Source organism: Paramisgurnus dabryanus, chromosome 6, assembly GCF_030506205.2.
Source record: "Paramisgurnus dabryanus chromosome 6, PD_genome_1.1, whole genome shotgun sequence".
Classification (NCBI taxonomy): Eukaryota; Metazoa; Chordata; class Actinopteri; order Cypriniformes; family Cobitidae; genus Paramisgurnus; species Paramisgurnus dabryanus.
The window spans coordinates 43,503,946-43,531,731 of record NC_133342.1 but is presented as its reverse complement, the minus strand read 5'-3'; the positions used below and the strand labels follow the sequence as shown (position 1 = coordinate 43,531,731).

Below are 27,786 nucleotides of genomic sequence, written 5' to 3'. Positions count from 1 at the left end.
ACACCACCAAGCAATGTTGCTTTTATAAATCACAGATCACCTTAAAGTATGTGTACGTGAATCTGCCTCATATCCCGCCCTGTACACGCCTATTTTTAACCATAAATAGTCAATGCAAATCACCTTCTGAACATATTAGTAAGACTGTTATCCAATTATTAGTTCGTAAGCTAAATATTCCCAACCAATAAAGGCAAACCATTGCAATAGCGCAGCATTACACCTGGGGATTACCGCAGCATTCATATAGTTTTTACAGCAATAATACTGTAGGCTACACCTTGCCAAATCACAGCATAAATGAGAGGTATCACTAAAATAAAATAGATATGTGTTTTCTGCTCCTTTTGTGCACGTGTCTGATATATGCGGACTGTTCTCCAGCCGCACAAGCTTTCTCCTCTGCTCTACAAAGAGCAGACATATAAAAAATGAATAATTTAAATTTAAAAGCATAAATAGTAATATCCTTTTACCTAACAGACTTGCATTAACTTGTAGACGTGTGAGTAAATATTTATTTTAGTGTAATAGGTGAACACATGTTTCTTCATGCAGGTTTTCTTATGAACATCATAATTAGGACATCGAAAACATAGAGAAACGATTGTCCGGGAGCTTGATGGTTGTATTTCCACACTTTGACATTTGATGATAAAATGCACATTAAATATTTGGTTATTTACACTGTGTTCTGCAGTTATCTAATGCAGTGGTTCTTAACGTTATTCCTGGAGGCCCACTGCCCTGCATGTTTTGTATGTCTCTTTTATCTGGCAGACTCAGTTCAGTTCATTGAGATCTCTTCTAATGAGCTGATGATTTGAATCAGGTGTGTTAAATAAGGGAGACATACAAAATGTGCAGGGCAGTGGGCCTCCAGGAATAACGTTAAGAACCACTGATCTAATGGATGCGTATTTGATGCTGTCCTGTATTCCATGTAGTCGGGCCATCTCGCGCTCCCGAAAGTGGACATTGTTACCGTGAGACAGCGCTGATTAAATATTTAAAATGATTTAAGTTTGAATTTTACAAGATGACTATGAAACAATTATCACTCAGTACAAGCACAAATAACACTGCTGGATTTCATCATCATGATAACGCGGATTTAACGTATGATATAGAGTGAAATTACATATGTGTGTTATCAATACTTATAATCGATTTGTCATATTTACTTTCTTCAATCTGATTTCAGTTCACTTTCTCGCCATCTCTGTCGCCAATTCCCATTAATTGTCTCCAAAGTGTGCGTACGCATGAATCAGAGTTTGCTTACCGGTGCGCATATTCTGCCATCAAGTTTTTCTTTATAGATCACAACCTTTGCGTGGGAAGTTGTGTATGCATGTTTTCAGCCCTGTTTTGTGCGTATGCATGCTTTATAAATGAGGCCCCTGGTCAGTGCAGTTTACAAGATTGTGTTGTTAAAAGGCCAGATTTATTTGCTTTATTTTATGGTGTAACATAACCAACCCTGCTTGAAGAATAACCACATGCTTTTGTAAAGGAATTTAATATGCAAGAGTCATGCATTTTGTATGTGTTTGTTTTAATCTTTTATTTTACAGTATAAAGTTTAATTTTGTCACACTTTGTCAACAATAAATTTTGTTTCTGCAATTTGGATAAAGAATAATGTGAGTAAAGAATAATAATTAGTTTAATACACTTAATTTAAAAACCTAACTGTTAAAATAATAAACAAATGTGCATGTGTTAAGATTTTTGACTCCTTTATTTAATAGATATTACTGCCTCTTGGAGAACAGCCGACCGTACTCCAGACAGAGACAAAGACATGAGTACATCCATTGCTTTTGGAAAGGAATTTTATACTAATAAAAAATAAAGTTATAAATGTTGTCTTTATTGTTTATCTTAATCTTTTATTTTACCTTTTTACAATATAAAGTTTACTTATACTTGTTTTTTTGTTTGCAGAAGTCCTATACCAGACTATGTTGTTCCAGCTGTCTGGGTAAAGAATGATGTGAGTTTAATACACTCTATTTAAAAATATATCAGTTTAAAAGAGTAAACATATGTGTGTGATTTGATTTTTGACTTCTGTATTTAATAGACATTACTGCCTCTTGGAGAACAGCAAACCATTCTCCAGACACAAACAAAGACATGGACATCAAAACAGAAAATGAAGTAAGATGATGTATATTATGTTCATTATTTATCTTTGTGCAGTTTGATTTGATGAATTACATTAATGAATTACAAATGCACAAGTTTTGGCTTAAAAGTGACACACCATGTTTTAAAAATGTTCCAGGTACTTGATCTTGGATTGTTTGGAGTGAACGCAAATAATAAAGCAGGAAATAAAAATGCTTGACCAAAACAATTTTTGTTCTTGGTAAGTGCTATCATTTTCACTTTTGTGTTGGGTTAACTCCCTGACCAGACCTCAGTCATTTTCTGACGCTCGTCTTGTTTGACACAAAGCTCAGCGCTTGTGTGGCTTTTTATCATGTGACGTCTTAGCATTGCGAAATCGATTTAACAGTAAATGACTCGGTATGCTTTTACATTGATCTCGCGGTAGTGTGATGTCACAGGCCAACAGGTCTGCGCTGCACCCCACAAGACCCTTTTACAGCTCACGTGAAATAGCCTGCGCGCGCATTTCGGCAATAGAAGTGGTGTTATTCCCCATTGATTCTAACGTGTTAGCAACTCAGAAAGTTTATCAAAATGTTTTTCCAGCATCAAAATGTCTGGTTGTTGCGTGTGGTTGCACTAATACTAATCAGGGCTTAAAGTGAAAAAAAATCCTGAGCCTGAACTTTCTGTGGCTCAACCAGGACTTTTACCAAGCCATTTTTTCTATTAACCAATTCTATGAGCAACCACACAGTCATATTTTCAACCCATTAACAAGTTATTGTGCCAAAAAACTATGCAAAAACAAACTCCAGGTTTCGGAAGTTTACTGAACCAAGTGCCTAAAGCTGGGGTCTCAAACTGGCTTTGGGCCATTTCTGAGATGGAAATCTTGTCGGAGGGCCGTATAGCTATTTTAACATAAAAACACATTATTTCTGTATATGTACTGCATTTAAATTCTATTATTAAACACATAATAATACATAAAAATATAAACAGTGCTTTCAATCTATTTTATACTTTATTTATAAGAGTAAGTAAATCTTTTCTAAGCCATATCTTAATAAATATCATAATAATAAATACAAACTTTTTCTATTAAAACCTTGCACTAAACCAGGGGTGTCAAACTCATTTTAGGCTGTGGGCCGGATGGTAAATAATGCCATGAAGTGCGGGCCGGATAATTTTTTTAAACCTTAGTGTGCTGATAATTGTGTTAAAATTAACTTAACAAACCAATTAGTTTGTTTAGCAAGAAACCCAGAGAAACACACAGCTCTGTGAAAACTACATTTCATAAGGTCACACTCATACTGTATATTATACACACAAATTTACATCAAAATCCACTGGCCTTATAGGTTGAAAAGCTTTAATTTAACTTCTTTTGCCTTAATGCCAAAATTATTTATAAACCATTCACTTTTCTTTGGAATATATTTGTAATGAGAACAGTCATTTAGAAAATGCTAGATGGGGCAGTGGCCCAAACCAAAAATGGCACTATGGGGGGTGGTACTATTATTATGGTTTTAATAAAGTATTATAAATATTATGTATTATATTACTAGCATCAACTTAGACAAGTGATTATAATGGGAAATATAATAAGAATTAAAGTGTGACAATCTGCTAAATATTCAATATGATTTACCTGCTGGCTTGATGGAGCTTTGAATCCATGTTTGCATTGTTGAACTGCTGCTAAAAGCCTCTCTTTCCGTTCTCTGTCGTTATTTTGTGAAGGCATTTGTGTTTTTTATATTTTTTGTCTACAAAGTGTGCCAACAACAGCAAATTTAGTGTTTATATTAACTTAGATCTGATCGGGAACATTAAATCGATTAGACAAGTATTGTAACGTTAATAAGAATGTGGATATTTTGTTGTGGTTTGCTTGCTAAATTGTTAGCACTTTTAGAACCCTGACAGCAAATCATTACCGGAAGAAATACATAAACATACTTACAAATTACTAATTCTGCGGTTTAACAACTGATATAATGTAATGAATCTACCTGTTAATGCAACGAACTTCGGAAACTGTCGTCTTCGCTCTCCAGGAAGAGAGTGGACACAGAGATGCTGCGGAGCGGGCGAGAAAACACGAAGTGGATCACCGGAATCAGTGGATCTTTAGCGGAGCGGTAACAATAAAACGGCAAGATTTTTGGGAACCGTAGTCTATGTTCCGCGTTTTGCTGCTTTCCGCAAGTCTATCATATTAAAAACGAACTAGAAACCCGCCTAAAAGGGTTTTTAAAATATATATTTAATATTTAATAATACTGTATAAATCATCACGCGGGCCGGATTGGACACCTTTGCGGGCCGTATCCGGCCCGCGGGCCGCATGTTTGACACCCCTGCACTAAACTAACAAATTAAATTCCTGAATACATTTATGAACTATTATAGCCTATATATTTATTTTGGACTTGAATATGTTCGATCTCTGTAAAAATTAATATTACTGCTCCATGTGTAACTGCATAGCAAGCAACATAATGATATATTAGATATAGTTTATAATTCACTTATATTGAGTTGAGTGAGCTGCATACATAGACTACTGTAGGCTACTTTTATCTTTTGCACGTTTCTCCTCATCTTTCCTCTTTTCATAACCTGGGCACTTTTTCCTCATCCGTAGTTTAATATGCGTTGCATTACGTCTCCCGCTCGCACTGCTTATGAGGTGTCCCCTATAAAAGCTGTGACTTGAACTAACAAACCCCGCGCAACTTTTCTCTGAGTAACAGTTGAGTAACCCCGAGTTATCCGGCCCCCTGCCGGAGTACTTTAAGCCCTGTCAATATACGTATATGTGTATCTGGCAACTTTATTTTTGGCCATCTGCTAACGTCTTCTATCCACTAGAAACCCGCCTAAAAGGGTTTTTAAAATATATATTTAATATTTAATAATACTGTATAAATCATCACGCGGGCCGGATTGGACACCTTTGTACACGGATCCGATAGCTGTGACAAGAAACATTACTGCAGCTGAGCCACATGGGTGTCCACATTTAATGCGCTGCCTTCACTCCCTTACAGTAATTCACTTTCCGTTATTACAAAATTCAACGCCACCATTTAATTCTTGAAGATATATTTTTACTGTATAATGACTATATTCACTGTTTTACTGGACTCCTGCTAAGCTTGAACTTGAAAACGCGATGCATCACGTGCGCGGTACAACACTTAATCCACCCGTAGCGCGCGTGCACAGTTTAAATGAGCTCATGTTCATCTTTTGGCTTGAACATTTTATTGCATTCAGTCTTAAAGCCTAATAAACAGCACCTGTTGAAGTCATTAAAGGTAATCAAATAACAAAAGAAGAGAAAACACTCACTGGTCCTGACTGTAACTTCTTCCTATAGTGTTGAGCTCTATTAGAAGTAAGTTTACGGTTACTGTGCATTTAGACCGCCACCGGCGAGAGCGTCAAAGTGGCCGGAAGTCATTTATTTTCAATGAGAGCCGGCAGCGAGCTCCGGCGAGCAGCGGCGCGTCATGTACAGCGTGAGCGTCCAGGAGAGTTGAAATCAGCTCAACTTTATGGTAATGAGATATGACACGGTTCGGCGGCAAACAATCGGAAGGCAGAAATGTTCACCGGCAACCAATCGGAAGGCGGAAACCTCCGCCTGAGAGGAGTTCAGAGAATGCATTCGAGCGTCAGAGCGTCCACTTCAACTTTTCTTTAGCGTCGCTGTCAGGGCAGCCAGAGCTTCTGTGCAGCTTCCGGTGGCGGTCTGAATGCACAGTTATTGTCACAGGTCGGAGCGGACCACAGACTTTGTGAGTCACGCCCCTCCCTAGGTTCCACCTTGAGGAGGTCCCAAAAGCACCCTAATGACCAGACACACAAGAGAGATAAGTAAAATATATAACAATCTTTATTAAATTATTTAAAATGAGTTTGGGAATGGGGAAAGGGAATCTAAAATATTTCTCTCTCTCTTCCAGGAGAAGATGGGGGTCCAGAGAAAGGAGAGGGGGGGATCCAGCCGACACAGGCAAGGGGTATACAGGAAAAGGACAGGACGGAGCTCCTTCGCCTCTAGGTCCACCTCCTGCGTTGCTGTTGTTCCCGTGGCGCCCTTCTCTTCTCCCGAAGGCAGATTAAAACACACAATGAGTATGAGGGAAGGCAGAGACCAACTACCTGGACCTGTCGACAGCGGTTCTTCTCGGGCCCGGCTCCTTCGCTCCAACAGTTCCTGTGAGTGCAAGTAAGGGGCAGGAGTCAGTTAACTGGGACTCAGCTTGGTAGGTGGATCGTGACTGACCTTACAGGCTCTTCGCCCCGGGTTTACAAGGCACACAAGGTAGGTTTAACCTAGACTCTATGGGTAGGTAAGTATCAACACATTCACAGGCTCTTTCTCTGAGCTTACGAGTTTCACAGGTTGGGTATAGCTTTAGCTCAATATAAGGTAAGTATCAACACATTCGCAGGGTCCTTCTCTGGGCTTACGAGTTTCCAAGGTGGGTATAGCTTTAGCTCGACGTAAGGTAGGTATCAATACATTCACAGGCTCTTTCTCTGGGCTTACGAGTTTCACAGGTTGGGTATAGCTTTAGCTCGACGTAAGGTAGGTATCAATACATTCACAGGGTCCTTCTCTGGGCTTACAAGTTTCCAGGGTGGGTATAGCTTTAGCTCGTTGTAAGGTAGATATCAATACATTCACAGGCTCTTTCTCTGGGCCTACGAGTTTCACAGGGTGGGTATAGCCTTAGCTCGATGTGTGAGTAGGTATCAACAACAGTGTGAACAAAACCATACGTCACCTCTCGGCTTCGTTCAAGGGCGAGAAGAGGGAGAGCTTTTACCAGCGTCCGGCTGTGGCTTGTAGAGCCAAAAATGGCCAATGGCACCTCAGTGACTGAATTCAGGTGGAGCAGCTATCGTGCGTCCGTCCTCCTGGGCTAACATGTCCTCTTCCCTTCCTCCTGTGGACAGGCGAAGATCTAGACAGTGGGGTGAGCAGCTCAGCACACACTGCCACACACAAGGTACACACACAGCAATCAGTTTTCAAACAGCACTCCCAACGTCCCCTCTGACGTTATGATTCCTCCCACAATGTTCTCACAGTACCTCACTCAACGTATGCAATCCACTTCCTCTGGGCTGGGGTTGTATCGGGCAGTTGGAAAGTTGGTGTCCACCGTCTCAGTAGCTCACGCTCGTTTCCACAGAGACCCTCCTAACCTGGGGCGAGTACAGACGACAGGAGACATGGCACAACACTGGAAAGCTTCAGGTGCACTCACGTCAAAACACACTCACACACTGCACGACACACTTCAGTGATTAATAAGGTCCGTACTCTTCACCTGGCCGGGATCCGCCCTGAGGGAGACTTGAGTTCGCTGCACCGAGCGATGTCCTACCCAGTCGTGGTAGCTCCGCACACAATGCCAGCTCGGCCTCCAAGTCTTCGGCTCGCCCACCCGTCCCAACACACACGGTGGGGCCGCTAAACAGCAGATAACACTCCAATACTGTTACTTATATCCGTCACAAAGATGTCTTGTACTTTGTACGCACGATCTCCGTGTCATTAACCGTTCTTCCCTTCTGTTCCTCTCTCCTTAGGTGACCCAGAGGATGCCCAGCAGCAATGTTTGCTTCGCCCAGACCTTCAATGAAGCACACACTTGGTAAGTATCAACTTTCTCCAATGTTGCTTTCTCTCACCCCTCTTTAGGATCTTTGTTCTCCTCTCCTTTCATTCGCATAGCGAATCCCCAACGGTTTCAGCCTGCATTTTCCCACACTCGTATTACAGCCCTTCGCTTCGCTCGCAGCGTTCCTTCCCAACACAACAGCGCACCTCTTCCTGTGTTTCCAATGCTCCTTTTATACTCCTTTCACTCGTGTGAACCACCCACTGGGCAATCGCCACATTGTTTACACACCTGCGGTTGATTTCGCTTGATAAGGGGGTTCCCGGGGATACCCGGAAGTGACGGTGTTTGTAGAATTCGGTCCAGGCAGAACATCATCTCTCACTTTTTGTTCCGCCCTAAAAAGTCACTCCGTGACATCATCATGGAATTTTTATTTCCTGAACAACGTTTACTGAAGTTACTGCAGTTAACATGATGCAGTTAGCCTATGTTTACTTTACTGACACAGCAGTGTGCCCAGGATGGTAAAATAATTATAACAATGTATTTCTAATGTCTTCTGCATACTGACATGGTTTGAAATCTATAGGTATTTGATTCTTTGGTTTTCTGATGTATTAAAATTCATAAAATTCATGCCCTACAAAAATACTCATATGGACCTCAGTATTTATAAAATCATGCGACGCGGCGTGTTTGTCTTTACAGTCATGTTATGTAATTTATTATTTTACACACACATTTCACAAATTATATTGTAAGTGTAAATATTTATAAACTCAACACTTCTGAGGCGTTTTTCTAAAGAATAACGTTTAAACTTTATTGGTGGTGTTAAGTATAATTCCTCTTTCTATTGTGGGATTTTTATGTTGTTTTATTAATCATGTTATAATTGATATGTGCCATTATGCTTTCTGTGCTGAGATATGTGAGTAAATGTCTGTGTGAGTGGAAAGTTACCAGCTTTTGTATGTGTGTAAAAGCTACAAGGAGCATATGCTGAGGAATTTACGTCTGGAGATTGTTAAGATAAGAGAGAGGCCTGAGGGAGAAAAGCAAACAGGGATAAAACATATACACAGGATAAAATATGCCATGTATTTCTTACTTAATCAGTATAAATCATTGAATAATTGATGTAATAAATATAAGATGTTGTCTTTGATAAATTTGTATTAACCAATTAAATGAAGGTTGCATACAGAATAACTTAATGGGGGCATGGCAGCTCAACCTTGAAGAAACAGAATCTCCTGTGTGTGTGTGTGTGTGTGTGTGTGTGTGTGTGTGTGTGTGTGTGTGTGTGTGTGTGTGTGTTTCTTTCCTAACAGATGGTTTTTAATAATGATTAAAGTGTTTGCTTAGAAGTAGTATTGCAGTAAAAGATTTAATATGTGTTTATCTATCTAAAGAAGTTAATGTGTGCCTTATTCATATAACCAATTTTACAAATAATGAAATGATGTCATGATATTGAAATATGTTTTACATAATAATCACTTTCATCTTACAGCTTATGTTTTTTATAAATGAATGTTTTATTAATGATTTGTTTTTAAGAAAGCATTATAACATGCTATGTCAAGTGGAGGAGTACTAGAGAAGAACTGCAGGGCTCCCAGGGATGAGAGGAGAACAGATTGTTTTTTCTTTGTCTATGTGTGTCCATCTTTGCCTACAGGCTGAAATTGGGTGTGGTAAGGGAGTCAGATTCACGAGGAAGAGCAGCCTTTGTGGGTGGAGATTTTCTGAAGAAAGATCGACGTCACATATGATATAAATAATTGTCAAAAAAGAGGCTGGGCGTCTTCGCTTACCAGATGTGGTCATGAGAAGATCCAGCGCGCTGTTAAACTTTTTCATATCTGATCAATAAATATTTGAACTTAGATATTTGTATCTTTTGCCTTTCCTCTAAATTATGAACATGCAATGGACGCCTTAAAGTCCAACACTATATGTAAAGACTTTTAGAGCAATATAAATGTATCATATTGTTATTCTTAATATATAAGAATACTAATATATTTTTTATAACATTTATAACACACACACACACACACACACACACACATATGTATATATATATGCTTAGTACAATAGCGTTGCTTCATAAAAGTTTCTGTAATAAATCATTAAATCGATCAGAAAACGTGTTAACAGTGGCGAATAAAATGCTTGTCAATTTAAACAAAGCAGAAAGGTGTATAAAACCGCTTTAATTAACAATATCTGAACGGTGCTCTTTTGCATACTTCTAATTTTATCATGTCTTTCTTTATACCACATTAATCTCTTTAAATCATTGCTACTTTTAGAAACAATTTGTTTGCATTGTTTGTAAAGCCTACTGTACATTTACATTTTATTTGCATCAACTATACCAATAACATTTGGTGATGGCAATGACAATGTTTATTATGCGCCACCTGGTGGATATTCTGTGAAGCGAAACACATTAAGGGAAAAGGGAAAGTAGCCCCCCCTCGAAAGCACTTGAGACGCGGGGAGAAAACGCGCGTTTTTAAAGGCCACATCTTTACATAAAATGAAATGTTTATGTTTTTTATGATCACCATGACTGCATTTATTTGACCATAAATACAGTAAAACAGTCCAAATTTAAAAGAAAACTAACAAATGTTCTGCTCGGGTAACTGTTTTTTCATGTGCTATGACTAAACTAGAAAATTAAAATGAATTAATAAACATTAAAAGAACAGCCTGAATGTTAGATAAATATAAAACATGATAATATTTTATTTATTTTTGTAACTGTAACATAGTTAATAAATAAGAACCATTATTTGTATTTTTATTAATAATATTAATACTACAATCAGTTGAATAACTCTTACTGTAACTGTTTTTATTATAAACAGTAATTTAATATTGAAGCATTTTAATTACAGTTTGACAATATATACACAGCAATTATATTAAAGTTAAGAGGTTTAATGCCTTAGCCACTATATACACTGCAAGAAAAAATCCACAGCGTTAGTTTATTTTTTAGGAATTTTTCTTCACTTCTAAAACACAACACAAATGAATGCCTAATTCAAAATACAAGTAAAAACAAAAAGCAAAATTCATATGTAGTGAACAGTACATTAGGTTTAAAGCTGACATAACACAAAAGTTTTTCCCCAATCTAATGTTAATCTTGCTTACCTCTAGTGTAGTATTTTATCCTTCATATGTCCAAAGAGTCTTTCGTGTTGTTAGATTGATAAAAAAAGCCTTTCAGACTTTTGGCGGAAAAAGACGAACACTTGAAGGCGTGCAGTAGGCGGAGATTAAGAGTTACGAGTATGCGCAGCTTTGAATGCTACTTTTGGATTCACAGCTGACATAGACGGAAATCAAACTTTAAAAAAACTTTTTTTAAATAATCAGCCTTACGTTTTACATATGTAGGCGACTGTAGAGCCCTGCACGGGCTCAAAACTCCAGCCCTAGCCCGGCCCTGACCCGACGTGTTCAAGCCCTACCCGACCCCAGCCCGACAATGCCTGCAATTTTTTCAGCCCGAACCCGACCTGACCCGAGACCAATATCAATTACTTTTAAGCTCTCTCTGACGCTCGCGCTCTTTGATGCGCGCTCTCTCTCTCGGACGCGCGTTCTCAAACATAATAAGAGGTGAAGTATATAGCTTTAGCCTACAGAAATGCTTATTGCTTTAATGTAGGGGGTTATAATAGCTCACTGTTCACAATTCATATTTATGATCTTATAGTCCATTTGAAAATTTTTGAACGAACTGACTGTATTCTTCAGAAAGCACTAAATAACTTTCCTTCCCTTACCTGTCGCTGTTCAGTGTGCAATTAATAAATAAAAATTAGTATGACGTTAATTTTTAAAGTGTGCGAGGTCCGTGCACCTCCTCCCCTAGCAACACAGAAATGGCAAAAAGCACAATCGGCTAAACGAGCATTAAATATTAATATGACGTTGATTTTTTGTTTTTATTAATTTATAGTCACAAAACTTATCAACAAAACAGCGATTAAAATTAAGAGACATATTATATGAAACTAAATTTATTTTAAAGTAGCAAGAAAAACTTAAATTAAACTCGGAAATAATGTCTGACCCATTACAATTCTACCTTCAAATTGACCTTTACAACGCCCTATATGGCGTTTAAAATTACGGTCTATCTTTCGTATTAAGCTAACTAAATTTAAACAAAACATAAACAACATTACAACAATATTCAAACACAACAATACTCAAACATAAATATAAAACAGATATTATCTATAAGGATACATAAAACAATCTGATATAGCGTTTATAATAGCTGGTTGGTAGATGTTTACTATTTTTGGCAAAACCTCCGTTGCAAACCTCCATTTACCTGAATAAAAGTAATTTTTACTTTGAAAATGAGCCCGACAGGCTTGCAGGGCTCTACTGCATATATGAAAAAAAACACCTAACCCTAACAAAATTCTAACAAAAGGTTTCTCAGCTGTTTTTTGTAGTATTAGGTGTCCCTAATAACATACTAAAAGTTTACCAAAGTTTGACCACTAAAAAGGTGTAATTTATGATGGCGTCCAAGACAGGCAGGAAGCCCTTAAAATATCCTAACTCCTTCATTATTTGAGCTAGCCAAGTAATCTTGGTGTCTAACCCCATGATTTATGGGTCTATGAATCCATTGGACTTAAAATTTCACTGACATGATTATATACTTTTTTTTGTGAGATTACTGTAAGGGTTTTATCCTTGTTTGGGGTGAACCAGAGATGTAAACGATGTAGCCTATGCCATGTAACTCCTACTCAATATGTGTTTTAGACACATACCCTTTTCATTGAATGTCACAGACTTGACATTCAATGTAAAATGTATTGCACCAAAAAATAACTTACATTTGAGTTGAGTTGTGTAACTTTGATCATAAACAACTCTAAATTAATCCGAACAGAGGCCTGTGTGTGAGCCCTCTAAAATGGTTATTCATTTAAATTTGAATAAGGTATTACATATCGTCGCTGTCGGACGGAAACCTCGTATGTCCAAATTTTGTCAATTTCATATTTTTTCACAAATCGATGCTCCCCACCTGGGTCTGTTACTTTTACAATTTATTAACCAATCTAAAGTCCTGAAAAAGCTTGAGCGCAAACCCAGGGTTTCCCGCAGCACTTTTCAATTCGGGCGGCCCACCTAAGCTGGGATACCCTACCACCTTAACAAGGTCGTCAAAAAAAAATAAAAAATTGCTGCACAAAAGGCCAAATTGCTGCACAAAAGGCCGTCAAGTGCGTCTCGGAGAATAGCGTGGATGCACTTCACACTGCGAGCGGGCACGCGCCACATGGCCGAAATGAGAGAAAGACATGGTAGGTTAATGTCTGGAGGAAAACTAGCCTGTTGATAAAACATTTAATTCATTAATAATCTAGTATGTGTTCATTTTCTGTCATAGTTTCTTCAAAATTGAGTTTTATTTGAGTTTTTTAAATAAAAATATTTTCATCATTATGCGTACGCCCCTTTGATTGCCACGCCCCTGGCCCGCCCACCTGCACAACCTTACCACCTTAACTAACAAATTTTCTGCGGGAAACCCTGCAAACCTCTTAACTCCATTGGACATTTCAACTGTCTGAGAAACCTTGTAACTCCACCTCTTCTTCACTCCGCGAGAGAGCTTCGCTAAATATTTCTCTTCAAGATGGAGAATCGCAACAAAATCCTCGTCGAGCAACACATCCACTCAGGTAAATGTCCTCAAAACACTGGTTATTTATGATTAAGTTATATGATTTATATAATAACAGTTTTTATATTATATATATAACAGTTTTATCTTGAAGTAATGGTAGTGCTAAAGGCTAATGTATCGTTTCTGAGGCTGCTAGATTTTTAGGAATATGGGGTCAATCAGTCATAACGCATACCCCCATTTGAAAAAAAACTTTCCGAAACTTGTATGAAAAAGGAGGCATGAGTTTTGCTCAGAAATACTCTTTTACAAGCTCAACTGCTTTTTTGACACTTTGCTTATGTTTAGCATGAGGGTTACAACTCTTAAACTTTGTTAATAAGTCAGAATGCATGACATAGCATTAAACCACCCCTTTAATGATTTATAACTCCATCAAAGGTTTTTGGCAGCTAAACACACCAGGCGTTGTTCTAACAACAAGCGATTGATATTGCTTTTTTAACACTAGTCTATTAAGTTATGTGCTTTATTTGCTGTAATACAAAACATTCCGGCAAGTACTGTCTTATAAGTAAATTATTTTGCTTAATTTGTTAAAGGTGCTCTAAGCGAATCTGTGTGATGTCCCTTCTTGTTGACATTCAAACTAAACGGAGCATAGCTAACTCCTCCCCCTCCCTTCCATGATTTCTGAACGAGTCATGAACGCGCCCAATCCCAAATCCTTTTTGTTGTTTATTGGCTGGAACACTTTATTATGTTTCGTGGTGGTAGGTTTGACCACTTTGTTTTTGTTGCAGTTTGCGAAGCCTGGGCTGTTTACAGAGACCACGTTTTTTTACAGTGTATTCAGAGAACAGGCAGCTAGCAGATAGTGAGGAGATGTTTACTTTATGAAACAAAAAATGTTTTATGGCCTAAAACGTGTGAATTCGCTTAGAGCACCTTTAAATTAATGCATATTTGTATTGTGGTAGCACGTGGTGTTATATATTGTAATAGACAAGCTTTATTAACTTTTATGCTGTTGTTCAGTAGTAAAGGAAGGATGTTATAGTTGGTCGGTGTCGTGTTTGTCCCGCCTCTCCTCAATCGTGATTGGACAGCTAGATGACTTTACCAAGTGTTACGTTTTGATAAATGCAGACAGAATGACCAGATTAACGATTGTTTTACAAAATATCTGATAAGAAACTAAATAAATATGTTTATTTGTTTTAGAATATAATATATATATTTTAATTCTTGTAGCCAATAGGGGGACCTGGCCCAACCGCAAGCTTACAGTACAAAGTTCTACCTATTGAGTTTTCCTCTCATAAATTACAGCAAACTGCAGACTATAACTTTAAATGATGGTTTGGATGGGCATTTAACACATTACCATGAATCTGATGACAGCATTTAACACAGAGACAAACCTCATTCAGAATGGCGGTCTGTAGTGAAGGATCAGTCAAGTTGTGTTTCCCATCATTAGACAAGTTCAGTCTCACAGTCTGTCTTTTAACTAACTTGTCCTCTTCATAAAACAAAGTAAAATTTATTGTGAAAATAGAAATACAGTAAAACATATCACAACTTCAGTTTATAAAAGTTATAACTTAATATTGAGAATTGTAAACATAATTTTAATGTATGCAGTTGGCAGACACGTTTGTCAAGAACTTTGTAGAATGCATTAAGGTAAACTTCTCTTAACTGTTATGTGTGTTCATTGTGATTCAAACCCATGACTTTTGTGCTGCTAAGTAATTCAGTTGTAAAACTCACCTCCATAGCAGATGAAAGGGTACTGTTGGTCACAGATGTGTTGAATCCATTTTCCAGAATCAATTGTTGACATGGCAACACAGTCACCAGAACTTATGAATGGATTTTCTGCTGCCCAGTTTCTAAAGGTGAGGTTCCACTGATCAGACCACTGCCAAGAGTCCAAAAACAGACCGATCCAGACCCAGTACATATCTCCAACAACTATATGTAGTTGGTTCTGCTCATAAGCATTGCGGACAGTGGCCAGATCAGTGTAATACTCTCTGCAGTAACTCTGAGCATCTATCCATGTTGTCATATTTTTTACCACAATGTATCCAGTAGTTTCTATTGAGAGATGCAAAATAAAAGTCATGTCTTAGCAATTCTTTTTGGTTGAACTGAATATTAACACTGTTAAAACTGACTACTTACCACTGTAGCACACAAAGTTTAAAAAGACCTCACATGCACAATCACACCAAACATTATTGGCAAATAAAACACATTCTTCTCCACTAGTAGGTGGTGCGTTCCATGCATTGTACTGTGAAATGGTATCTTCTCCATTTGACCAAACCCAACGACTCTGTGTCGCATTCTGCAGTCCAATCCACACTGATCCACTGTAGCCATCATTCACTGTATTTATAATCCTGTCCACATCATCCATCGAGTCTACAGTAGCCAGATCAGTGTATCGCTCTCTACAGTAACTCTGAGCATCTGTCCATGTCATACTTATGTTTATGTATTGATACTCTCGCCAAAGACCAGAAGCACTGCACTGAAGTCCTGTTAAAATGAACATGTTTAAATATATTCATGTGTACACATATACTTGTGAAAACATATTTAAATGATGACACCAACCTGACAGCAGAAGCAGCACAAACAAACTCATGTTCATGACTGCTGTCACAGCTCCTCTCTGATGTTTCACCATCACTCTACACTGATCTCTTTGGATAAGTGGAAGATTAATAATCAACAATTTTAAAGTAATACTTTAACTGGGCAGTAAATGCTCAAATCACAGATGTACTGTGGCTACACATTTCATACAAAGAATTGCACTTAATGCAGACAGTCTTATTTGTTTTTGTACAGTACCACACTGCTGCACAATTATTTATTATTTTTGCAGCTAACAATGAAGTTGTATTAATCTTTGCAGCATTTGACTGATATGCAAAGCTTGCAACCGAAAACTGAACCACCATAGAAACTTCTGAGGTAAATTATATGAGGCTGAAACATTTCATGTAAATCTAACCCTAAACCGAAGCAAAAATGGTAAGAAATAGGACAAAACGCTTAGGTTACTCACGTAACCCCGGTTCCCTGAAATAACGGGAACGAAGCATTGCGTCAGTTAGCTGACGCTATGGGGGAAACTCCTGTTTACTCCGTGACTGAAGCCTATTGGTTAACGTCTGTACAAAGTACAGACCAATGACGTTTGAACCCGCGCGCGGGAGGAACGCGTCCTTATATAAGCGCGGTTCAATCGTCAGGAGCTCATATTATTCGACTGAAGCGCGCAGCCGAATAACACTCGCTGCGTAGACGTTTGTAGCACGGCAAGAGACGCAATGCTTCGTTCCCGTTATTTCAGGGAACCGGGGTTACGTGAGTAACCTAAGCGTTCCCTTTCAATACGGTTCACTTCGCATTGCGTCAGTTAGCTGACGCTATGGGGGAACGTAATCCCATCACGCCGTGCATACACAACGTACTGAAGTGCCTTACCGGAGAGACACTGCGTGTGGCCCTATACCCGGCATATTCACAGCTTTAAAAGCAAATGTGTAAGCACCATATAAATTGTTGACGCGCACACGGTGGGGTTTTAAACGCACCGGGGGCACATAACATAGCACAAGACGGCGAGGTACCGAGCGCGCCGCGGCTGTGCGAGATAAGTAAATTCAGAGTCACGTTGGTGAGCTCGCTGAGCGCACCGTGGTGTACACATAAAACGCATGAGCGTGCATGATTGAGCCGAGAGAACCTGCGCTCGTAGGGCAGGGACGTCTAAGCTGTACAATCTGACAACGTAGACGGCGAAGACCAGCCGGCCGCGTAGCAGATATCAAATATAGATATAGATACCCCTGTAGACCAAGTTCATGAAGAAGCCAAACTCGCAGAGAGTGGGCTCTATATAGGACATAGCTCATAGAGGGGCGTGAGCCAGTGCGATGGTTTCAACGATCCATCTAAATAACCACTGTTAGCAACAGACATACGTAGTGAGTGATCTGCGAAGCTCACGAACGGCCGATCTGACTATAATATGCGGCAGAACGGTTCGTAGCGTGGGATTATACAGATACCACAATAGTGTGAACCCAGGTGCACCCTCGAGCGCATCGGGATGCATGTAGGTAGTATTATAGTGCACAGATCGGTGAGCTTTCCAAGCGCGCCATAAATGTGTATTGACTATAAATTGCACGGGCACAGGTGAACACTTGAATACATCGTGAATGCATATCAGAGTGTTATAATGCACAGGCCGGCAAGATTCTCGAGCGCGCCGTCATGTGTTCTGATAATAAATTGTGCGCACACGGGTGAACTCTTCAGTGCACCGTGAATGCGTATAGATAAATCAGTGCACAGAACGCGCCGTGAATGTGTACAGATATGATTGATGAACGTAACGGTGGGCACCCAACGCACCGTGAACGTACACAGATGAACAACAATGTATGTGTCACAAAGCATAACACAGCTGTGTATACAGGTGAGCTTTCCCAAGCGCATCTTATTGTATACCAAAATGTTATAGCGTGTACATGTGAGCTTCTCTAAGCGCACGGTGGACGCATATAATTAAAAACCATATTGTGCATACAGGTGAGCTAATGGGCGCACCTTTAATGCAACAAACCTCAGTAGTGCGCGAAGCAGGGATGTCGAAGCTGTAAACTGACAACGTGGACGGCGGGGACCAGCCGGCCGTGTCACAATTGTCAAATGAGAAACCTCTACCATGCCCATGCTCTAAGACAAGTGAGCATAATTGTCACGGGAGGTGATAACGTCAACGATCCATAAATAGCCTGTATTGACAGGTGCTCTAGTGAGTGATCTGTGACGCAGATGAACAGCTGATCGTCTGATGTACGTCAGACGTATCTGTCATCCAGGACCTTGGACAGTTCCAGAGCGCTGTGCCTCGGGCACCGTCCACATCTGAGAAATGACAGGCTTATGAATAAAGTGAATGGCCAGCCGTAAAAGCATGGTTCGCTGTTACCGCCGCCGTCCGCATCTGAGAGATGACAGGCTTGTGAATTAAATGAATGGTCGGTCGTAAAAGCGTGGTTCGCTGTTATCACGGCCACATAGATATAGGTAGGGGAGAGAGCCGCCGTGCCTCTGTAGTGAGGAGAAAAGTGTTCCACCCACGATTCGCGGGGGGTATTGACTTTCAAATGTCACTAGACAGAATGGATCAGACTTTGCATAAGGACGCCTCGTGAAAGGGGTCCTAGCAGCTTTTGTCAATGTGTCATAAGGCACGTAATGTAGGTCGTGTCCCACGGATGCCATCTCCGCACGCCCATCGTAATGGGTTAATATTGGTAGTTTAAGCATGAGATGCGTATCACTCTGATTGAACATAGCTTATAAAGCGATGCAATGAGTTTATAAAGGAGATGACTCGTCAGCTTGTTCAGGGGGCGAGATCTCAGTCTGGTTCGGTAAATAATGAAACCACCGTAGATTGCCCGACCGCATTATCACAATAACACGGTCGAGAGTGCTGCAGTGCTAAATCATCCTCTTAATGTACCGTATTCACAGTACAAGGTGATTTATATGAGACAAACGGCGTTCCACGCGCCGAAGGCTGATTGCCGTCGTAAAGCGTGTTCAACCCACAGCAAATGCTGGGCTAGCTCGTAATGACAGCACTTCATGCAGCAGTGTGTAACTTAAGCAAGCTTCCCGGCCGTCAGCTCGGGGCGGGACCTTTGCTTAGTCAAACTGAAGTGGACTTATGAACAGAATGCCACGATATTCAGCTTTCTGAGGCTCGTTAGAGGGGTACGTGCGCCCGTCTTAAACGAGATGCCGCGCGCGTCTGACTGTGCGCGCGCTTTAAGCTTTGAAACTTATTGTGGCGGGTAGCAAGCTCACTTGAGGTTGATATTACCCTTAATATCTCCGAGTATTGGAGCGGAGGTGTGAGCGTCTTCGGATCCGCTAATATAAATCAGCTATATGGCCGAAAAACGTCATAAACCGCTTGGCTGTAAGCCTTTGAGTGGCCGTCCGGAGAGGGCGCGATTCAAACGCTTGGAGCCATGCAAAAGTCTGAGGCTGTCCTTTCTCTAGGAAGAGAGAATAACAGTCGTAAGACCGTGCTCGTTTGCGCCATCAGCATCGTAGCGGAGAAACCGAGGTGGGCTGCGAGCGGATTTGGCAGAAAGGTGTTAGAGACACCGTACAGTCGTGGGGTGTCAATACACAGTATATGGCCAAACCGGGGTTTTTTCGGCTAGCGTCGATAGAATTATGGACAGCGGGCCGTGTGTGCGTATTACTGATTGCTTGTCAGTAAGGCGATAAAGTGTTTAGAGACACCGTACAACCGTGGGTGTCAATACACAGTATAGTAAGCACGGAAATTACTCTTTTTAGAGGAATCAAATACCGTTCGCCACTATAGTGAGGTCGCATAGCCGACAGTATTACACAGTATGTTTGGATAAACAGCACACAGAAAACATTTCAGGGCAGTCCAGCCGAGGCGCGACATAACCTCTTTTTCCCAGACAGTTTCGTTCTCTGTTGATGCAGCTGTGCTGCGGAGACCAGAGCTCAGCCGTTCAGGTGCACAAGCCTCAGTAGTGACGGTGACCGAACGGCTCACGGAGCAGGGTAGTATGTCTAGGTGGTTAATGTCAGACTGAACCCATCGCAGAGAGGAAGTCTGCCGTGAGGCCCGCGGTTTTGCCGTTTATTAAAAAGGGCAGAAAAACCGGGTATATATATAAGAATGTACCAATATTCAGCGCACTGATATAGGACGGGACTGAATAAAGGGAGGTATTCGGGCCTCAGTATATTATAAACAAATTCGTTCTGCCTCTGATTCCGTCTAAACCAGAGAGAAATTACCAGGCAGACGAAAAATGAGCTATCTGAAGTGAGATCGGCTCAGGCCAGTAAAGCTCTATAATAAGTGTTTTAGCGCTCCAATAGAGGCGTGTCCGCCTTATCGAGCAGACGAATGAGATCGTGCCGCTCCAGGAGGGGAGGGGCATGAAGCTCTCTTATAATGAGTGTTCTTGGTGCTCCAATAGCGGCGAATCGGCCCTATCAAGCAGACGAATGAGATCGCGCCGCTCCAGGAGGGGAGGGGCATGAAGCTCTGTAATCGTTGAACACTGGACAGCTGCATTTAGAGGCAGCGAGCCGTAATACCGCGTGCTAGCTAAGCCGTTAAGAGACCTCACCACTGTGGGGAAAGGAGCGAGGGACTCCGCGAGCGTGGAGCACGAGTGGCTGTGCTATGACAGAGACAGGGGCAGACCGCCCGTGTTTGCTTGTCGTATGCATCTATCCAGGTCTACGGTTCCCCGCTTGTTCATCTCAACAAGAGAGGAACGGCAGAGGGGAGCAGCAACACAGACAGAACAGCCATGCGTCGTGACGGTATCACCCGATGCACTCGGGGGATTAATATATGTGCCAGAGATCTCGCCACTGAATGTGAGAGGAGCGAAGGGACTCTGTAAGCATGAACGGTTGCGGTGTGACAGAACACAGGGGGGGGTTAGTCCGTGTGTGCTTGTCTATGCATCCATCTAGTCTCATGGCTCGCCGTGTGTTCATCCCGGCGAGAGAGGAACAGCAGGGGGAGCACGAAACATGGATAAGACAACCAAAGCATAAGCGCGGTCCCGGCGTGGGAGGTGCCAGACCGGTAACGCGCTCGGAGGAAATTCATAGCAGAGAGGCTCACCGAGCCGCTGTGCTGGACGCTATTACAACAGCGCCTGCTCTTTTAGCTTATAGCTTTATTAAAAGTATTGATCTTACCGGGCGGCCGCAGGGGAGACCTCGTCAGGCGTGTGTCCGCTGCACAGGGCTCGTACCACGGCAAGCGAAGGCTATCTTCGGTTCTCGGCCGGAAAGCGGCAGGGGAAGACGCTAGACCTGGACTCTGCTATCTTCGGTTCTCAGCCGGAAAACGGCAGGGGAAGACGCTAGGCCTGGACTCCGCTGCAGGGCTTTTGTCAACGGCGAGGTAAGGCTTCTTCTTTTTCTTCGGAGCAGCGAGAGGTTCGCGCTGAAGGAGAAATAATATGAGCTCCTGACGATTGAACCGCGCTTATATAAGGACGCGTTCCTCCCGCGCGCGGGTTCAAACGTCATTGGTCTGTACTTTGTACAGACGTTAACCAATAGGCTTCAGTCACGGAGTAAACAGGAGTTTCCCCCATAGCGTCAGCTAACTGACGCAATGCGAAGTGAACCGTATTGAAAGGGAACAGTTGAGTAACCAATCCGTGAGAATGCCACGGCAAAAGACAGTCTGTAGCAGGGCCACAGAAAAATGCGGAGATCAGTGAGAATGCCACAGAAAAATTAGCAAAAAAAATTCCGGGACTATCCCACGGAAATTCGTGAGATCAGGCTGTAAATTTCATAGAAAGTGAAGTTTAATTTTTTCAAATTTAAAAATATATTTAGTTTTAATATTCATATAATACCAATTAATGAGTGCGTTTACATGCACAGAATAAGCGGATAACTATCAAAAATCTGCTTATTATAGAAAACTGTTTTCATGCGTTTACATGCAAATCAATAAACTGGTTATGCAGACAATCGTTTACATGTTACTTGGAGAATTATCAGTTTTCTCGCAGGCAGTGACGTCACCACCTATAGTACATAATAGTCGATCAAAAAGCCAACGGCATATCTGTCTTAAGCTGTACTGTTGTATCTCTTTTCGTGTCTACAGAACCAGTAAATAACATAAGCTTCTATTTTCAAAGTTTCTCTGCCAACTGCTTTAGTCAAGCGGAGACTTTTATGCGTTACTTTGCGCTTACTTCCACGTGTGACATTTATCTTTCATGCGGAGACATGCGCACATGGACAAAACCGTGAGAAAGCCGGTTAAGGTGTTTACATGCCACGCGAAATCGGCGTAATGAGCAAAAAACTACCTGTGCCGATCGGTTTCTGCTTACGCCGTTTATGAGCCTTCCCCGATTAAAGAAAACCGCTTTACGCGTTTACATGACCCCACGTGTTATCAGTTTATTAAGCATAATCGGCGTAAGATTGTGCATGTAAACGCACTCAATGTTGCACTCCTGTAGGTGATAGATAGATGTGTTTAAGAGAAGGACAAATACATTACACACTACCTAGGGTTTAAAAAATGGGATCAGAAAGAACGTGACCTTTTAAATGATAACAACCAATCACAATGTAGAATACCTACGACCAATCAAGATGAATGAATGAATGAATGAATGAATACCTTATTAACAACACGTCACAAAATGAAAACCACAATCATCTATTACCATAGCAAAAATGATAACTTCACATTAAATAAGGCTTTATCATTTATACCCATCAATGAAAATGTCTGCAGGGTAAAAATCCAAAACCACTCATGTCTCTGTAGGAGCAATTTAATATCGCCTCCTCTAGGTGGCAAACTCACTTTCTCAATCCTGTAGAAACGTAAGGAAGAAACATCATGGTTCAAAGACAGAAAATGGGAAGCAACTGGATAATTAACATTATCTCTTCTGATAGAGCTCTTATGCTCACTAATTCTGTGATTTAGTTGATGTGAAGATTTTCCAACATAACCCAAACCACATGGACACCAAATCTAATAAACAACAATTTTCTAGAATGACAAAAGTTCTAGGAGACAAAAAATATATGTTTTAGCTGTATTGTTACACTGAGCACAATTACCACAGTCATAATGATAATAAATTCTTTATTGATTTAATCACATGTGATTTAGGGGAATAGGTCATAATACAAGTAAAAGAATGCTTCTTTAATTTTTTTATCCTCTTTTTTTAACAATTCAGCATGTGTCTTTTGAAAAGTTATGTTTAATCTTTGTCAATCTATTCAGAAGGATAGCCTCTTTCTAAGAATGTCTTTATCATAATTTCAGATTTTTCAATAAAATCTCTGTCAGAATAACAAATCCTTGTCAGTAAAAAAATGGCTCTTAGGCAGGCCCTTTTTTTTTAGAGAAGTTGGATGGAAACTGATCGCGAGCAAAACAGTTATCAGTTTCTTTTGTAATAAGGTGGTAATAAACTGACCTTCATTCTTTTGCACCCATATGCAAATGTACTCTAGAAGCATTGACCTACAAGGTAAATTCCAAATTATCAACAAAATTATTGAAAACTGACACAAATTCATGAACCTCATTCTACAAATTCATGAACCTCATTCTAATCTAAAAAAAATGCCATCAATGTACCTATACCATTTAATAATTTGTGAACAAAAAGGATTTTCTTTTCCAGAAATAAATACATAATAATGCTCAAAACAGTCAAAAACAAGTTGGCATAATTGAGGGCAAAAATCAAACCCATTGCTGTCCCATTAGTCTGAAGGAAAAAATCTCAATCAGAAATTCTTTTGGTGGTATAACATCACCCCGTGCAGAGAGATAATATTTAAGAGCATCATCGTTTCTCTGAATTACTAAAACATTAAATCCCAAGCAGTCCTTACTGTTCTCCCCAATAAAGGTGATCTAAATGAAATTAAAAACTGGAGACCTTTGTCGTTACTGTTCTCTTTCGAAAGTATTAGCAACTAGACTTGGAAAAGTACTAGAATACATCATCAATCCTGACCAATTGTGTGTGCCAGGTAGATCTATATTTTATAATATTGTTTTAGTACGAGACTTAATTGGGTTGTCAAAAATGACTGGGATGAATTTTGGCTTGATTTCTATTGATCAGGGAAAAGCCTTTGATAATGTTGAACATGATTATTTGTGGGGAAACTTTAGATGCTTTTTGTAGGTGCAAAGTCCCTGATTAACTTCACCTATGGCAGGAAAAATTCTCATCATAGATGTCAGTCAAAAATCAAAAATATTTAATTCAAACATAAACACAAAAATATACAAAGATCCCTTTGTTTCTTGTATCGAATACAATATTACGATTGTTTAAACACAAGTTTTATCCACAAAAGACTGCAACACGGTAAGAAAATTGTTTATCCTTATTTTCTAGCCTGAATCTGCGCAAACTCTTTCAACAGACGTACACTAGTAATGCACTGTTGCAGTAACAACACCTGTTTTAATGTTAATGTTATTATAGGTAAGTAAGTGGTGTTGTTTAATAATATTTGGGTCAAGAATATATGCATGTTGGTGGTGAATAAGAATTAAAAATGGAGTTCATTTCTAACTAAAACTAGCATAGAAAATGTTTTTATTGTTATATAGTTATAGCTATCACTGTGAATGCTTTAAGCTTTAGATTAGGTGATGCAAAAACTTTGTAAATAATTTGAATATATATATATATAGACATAATTACTAACAGTTAAGAAAAATATACAAATCACATGTTACATTTATAAATAATGAATGGTTTATAATTTAGATAAAAGTATGCAGAAAACTATTGATTTGATTTATTCATGTGTTTACACATCACCTACTGTATACACATTCACAACACATTAAACACTTCCTAGCTTGTAAGTGTAAGAGGTGACTGGAGAGCGTATAGACCAGGGGTGTCAAACTCAAGGCCCGCGGGCCAAATCCGGCCCGCCCCCTCATTTCATCTGGCCCGCGAGAGTTTACAAATTATGTTAATTATGTGGCCCACGAGAGTTTACAGATAATTTTATTGTTATTATAAGTTTTATTTTTGCAGGTTATTTCCTATATAGATTTTTTTAGCAGCCAGCCAAACTATTTTTTGTCCCGCCAAAGTCTTTTTGTAATGTAATTATAGTGATAATATTGATGATTGCATGAGAGAGAACGAGCAGTGCCCCGCACGCGCGCACTACTAGAGTGGGCGTGTCTGAATGCGAACGCTGCAGCCTCCGTAGGTCGCATTTCCAGGCTGCATGCGTCATCAAGACTGCCTTGTTTCAGAATATTAACAATTATAAAGTTAAATATTATTCTTTGTTTATAGTAAATAGTTTTAATATGCGTATGACTTGCGAATGTAATGGTCAGTTAACTTAAATAAACCAGGCTTGATGACGCTGCTTATGCGACCTCCGCATATGGAAACGGACAGTATCTGCTCGTTCTTTCTCTCCCTCTCTCGCGCCCGCTCACAGGGATGTCCAGCTGGTATTAGTTTATTACGCGTCTATTCCCGCTAAATACGCGAACTAATGACTCATCTGAACCGATTACTTTTAATAAACGATTGAAACTATTGATCTGTAGCCTACACATACTGTACTCACATACAAAATGTGTTTTTGTCACCACAATTATTTTTAAAATAATCTGTAGAATAGTTGTACTATACACTTTGTCATTATTTGCCTGGGCTTCTACTTTCAAAGCTAGGTATCAATTGAGTTATTAACAAAACCAATAGTAAGCAAATGCAGGGAAAATTATGCAATGTACAGTAATAAAAGAGTTGATACATTCATACAGTCGTTCAAATACAACCGGCCCTTTGAGATTAACCGTAATGCTGATGTGGCCCGGGATGAAATTGAGTTTGACACCCCTGGTATAGACAGTTTCTCTGATGGTCTCTGACTGATGTGAGCTTTAGTAAAAGGTACAGTAAATCTGGTTCACATTATTGCTAGATCTCACACATTTCATACATCCAAGTCTGTGTCAATAAGTCAAAGTTTTTCACTTGACATGAATATTTCAATGATTTATAAGTGCTGTATCACTTACCAGTAATATATCAGCTAATAACTCAAAAAGCATCTACCACTGATCTGTTTTGCTATTTTTTAAGAACTTGCAACACATTCATAAATTGTTAGCATACTACTTATAAATTATTTATAACAAATGTTTTGCAAATGATAAGTTCATCATTAACTAATAACTTATGTATAACAACTGAATTAACAGACATTAATAAAATGTTATAATATCACTTATTTATCAGTATAAAGTCATTTATGAATATGAAGTCATGTTTTTTAAGGGATTAGTTCATTATTATTTGATTTACTCGATTGATTTTGATTAACGACTGAACATTTTAAAATAAAACACCGAAAACTGTATAGAGTTCCTGTATGTTGAAATTCGTGAAATTATGTAGGGAACGTCAGATGACGTGGCATGGGTATGTTAATGACATGTCATTAAGCGATTTATGTTCTCTAACATGTAAAAGAAAACATTAAAGGACTTTTCTTAAAGTCTTATTTCAGAATAAGGTCAAGAATCGAATTACTGCTATGCATGTAGACTTACTGTATGAGCTATAAAATAGTAAGAGTGGAACACGTGGAACAACATAATGTAGAGTAAATAATGTTATAAATTAAATTTAAAATTTTATATCCCTCATATTTATAAACATTTTTACAATTCAAATTATAAACCAAATATGACATTTAAACTTCTTACCTTAAATTAGATTTTTGTCCTGTAAATCCTGTAATTTTTACACAGTGACTTCTGCCCTAATAATTTAACAAATGAAAGAGCCTCTGGATTTTCACATCACATCTCTATGTCTATATGGGTGTATCTTTGTCAACAAAAGATGCTAGGTGGGCCAGACCTTTTGCTGTATAGTCAAATATTTGGCTACACGTATGATTTGCTTATACCCAACACCATCTTACAGAAATTTTTATGTATTTTACAATGTAACTAATTCTTATTAATTCATATGCCCACATTTGTACATTTTTTGTACAATTTGAGTTCGCCCCGTTACATTGTGGTTAGGGGTGGGAGTTTTATTAGTTTTTTTATAATAATCATATAATAATTTTATAATAATTTTGTACGATTCACTTAGTATGAATTCATATGAATTAGCCAACACGTAAAATAGAGGTATGTATGAATTAAGGAAGTTCAGGCTGTTTCTTTCAAGCAAAAGAGTGTATTAAGCACTATCTCACACATCTTTGTACATAATAATGTGTTTTCTTGTCAGTTTACTGTGATTTGTTTGTTAATGTGCATCTGGCTGGTCATAGCTCATTTCAATTGAGATTTATTTGCACATTTTTGCACATAGGTTTACGTCACTGGTCACTTTACAACACTTCAGGACTGTATTCAAATTACCCATAGTGGGAAGAGCACTAATGATGGCCTGTATGGAGGACTAGATATATCTGCCATTTAAATAAGTCAATGGTGTAGAAATGTTTTGCTTACACGTATATTGTAGTTCATCATAAACAAGAGCATGCAGATGGGATGTAAGAGATACTGTATTTGCTGTGTATTAAAAATCCATCATTACGACTGGAGTTTTTGTAAGATTGATCTAAAGTCATTGGCTATTTAGTTTAGCATATTTAGTT

At 39.3% G+C, this 27,786-nt stretch overlaps 1 protein-coding gene across 1 annotated transcript in view; it reads right to left on the bottom strand.

Moving 5' to 3' along the window:
* Positions 1-16,180, bottom strand: part of LOC141282317 (macrophage mannose receptor 1-like) — a 68,141-nt gene extending 51,961 nt beyond the window's left edge. The window contains exons 1-3 of the mRNA XM_073815047.1: positions 16,108-16,180; positions 15,670-16,029; positions 15,253-15,582 (exon numbers count right to left, since the gene is read on the bottom strand). Coding sequence (XP_073671148.1) covers positions 15,253-15,582; positions 15,670-16,029; positions 16,108-16,180 — 763 coding nt within the window. The remainder of the gene's footprint in view (positions 1-15,252; positions 15,583-15,669; positions 16,030-16,107) is intronic.
* Positions 16,181-27,786: the final 11,606 nt, after the last annotated feature.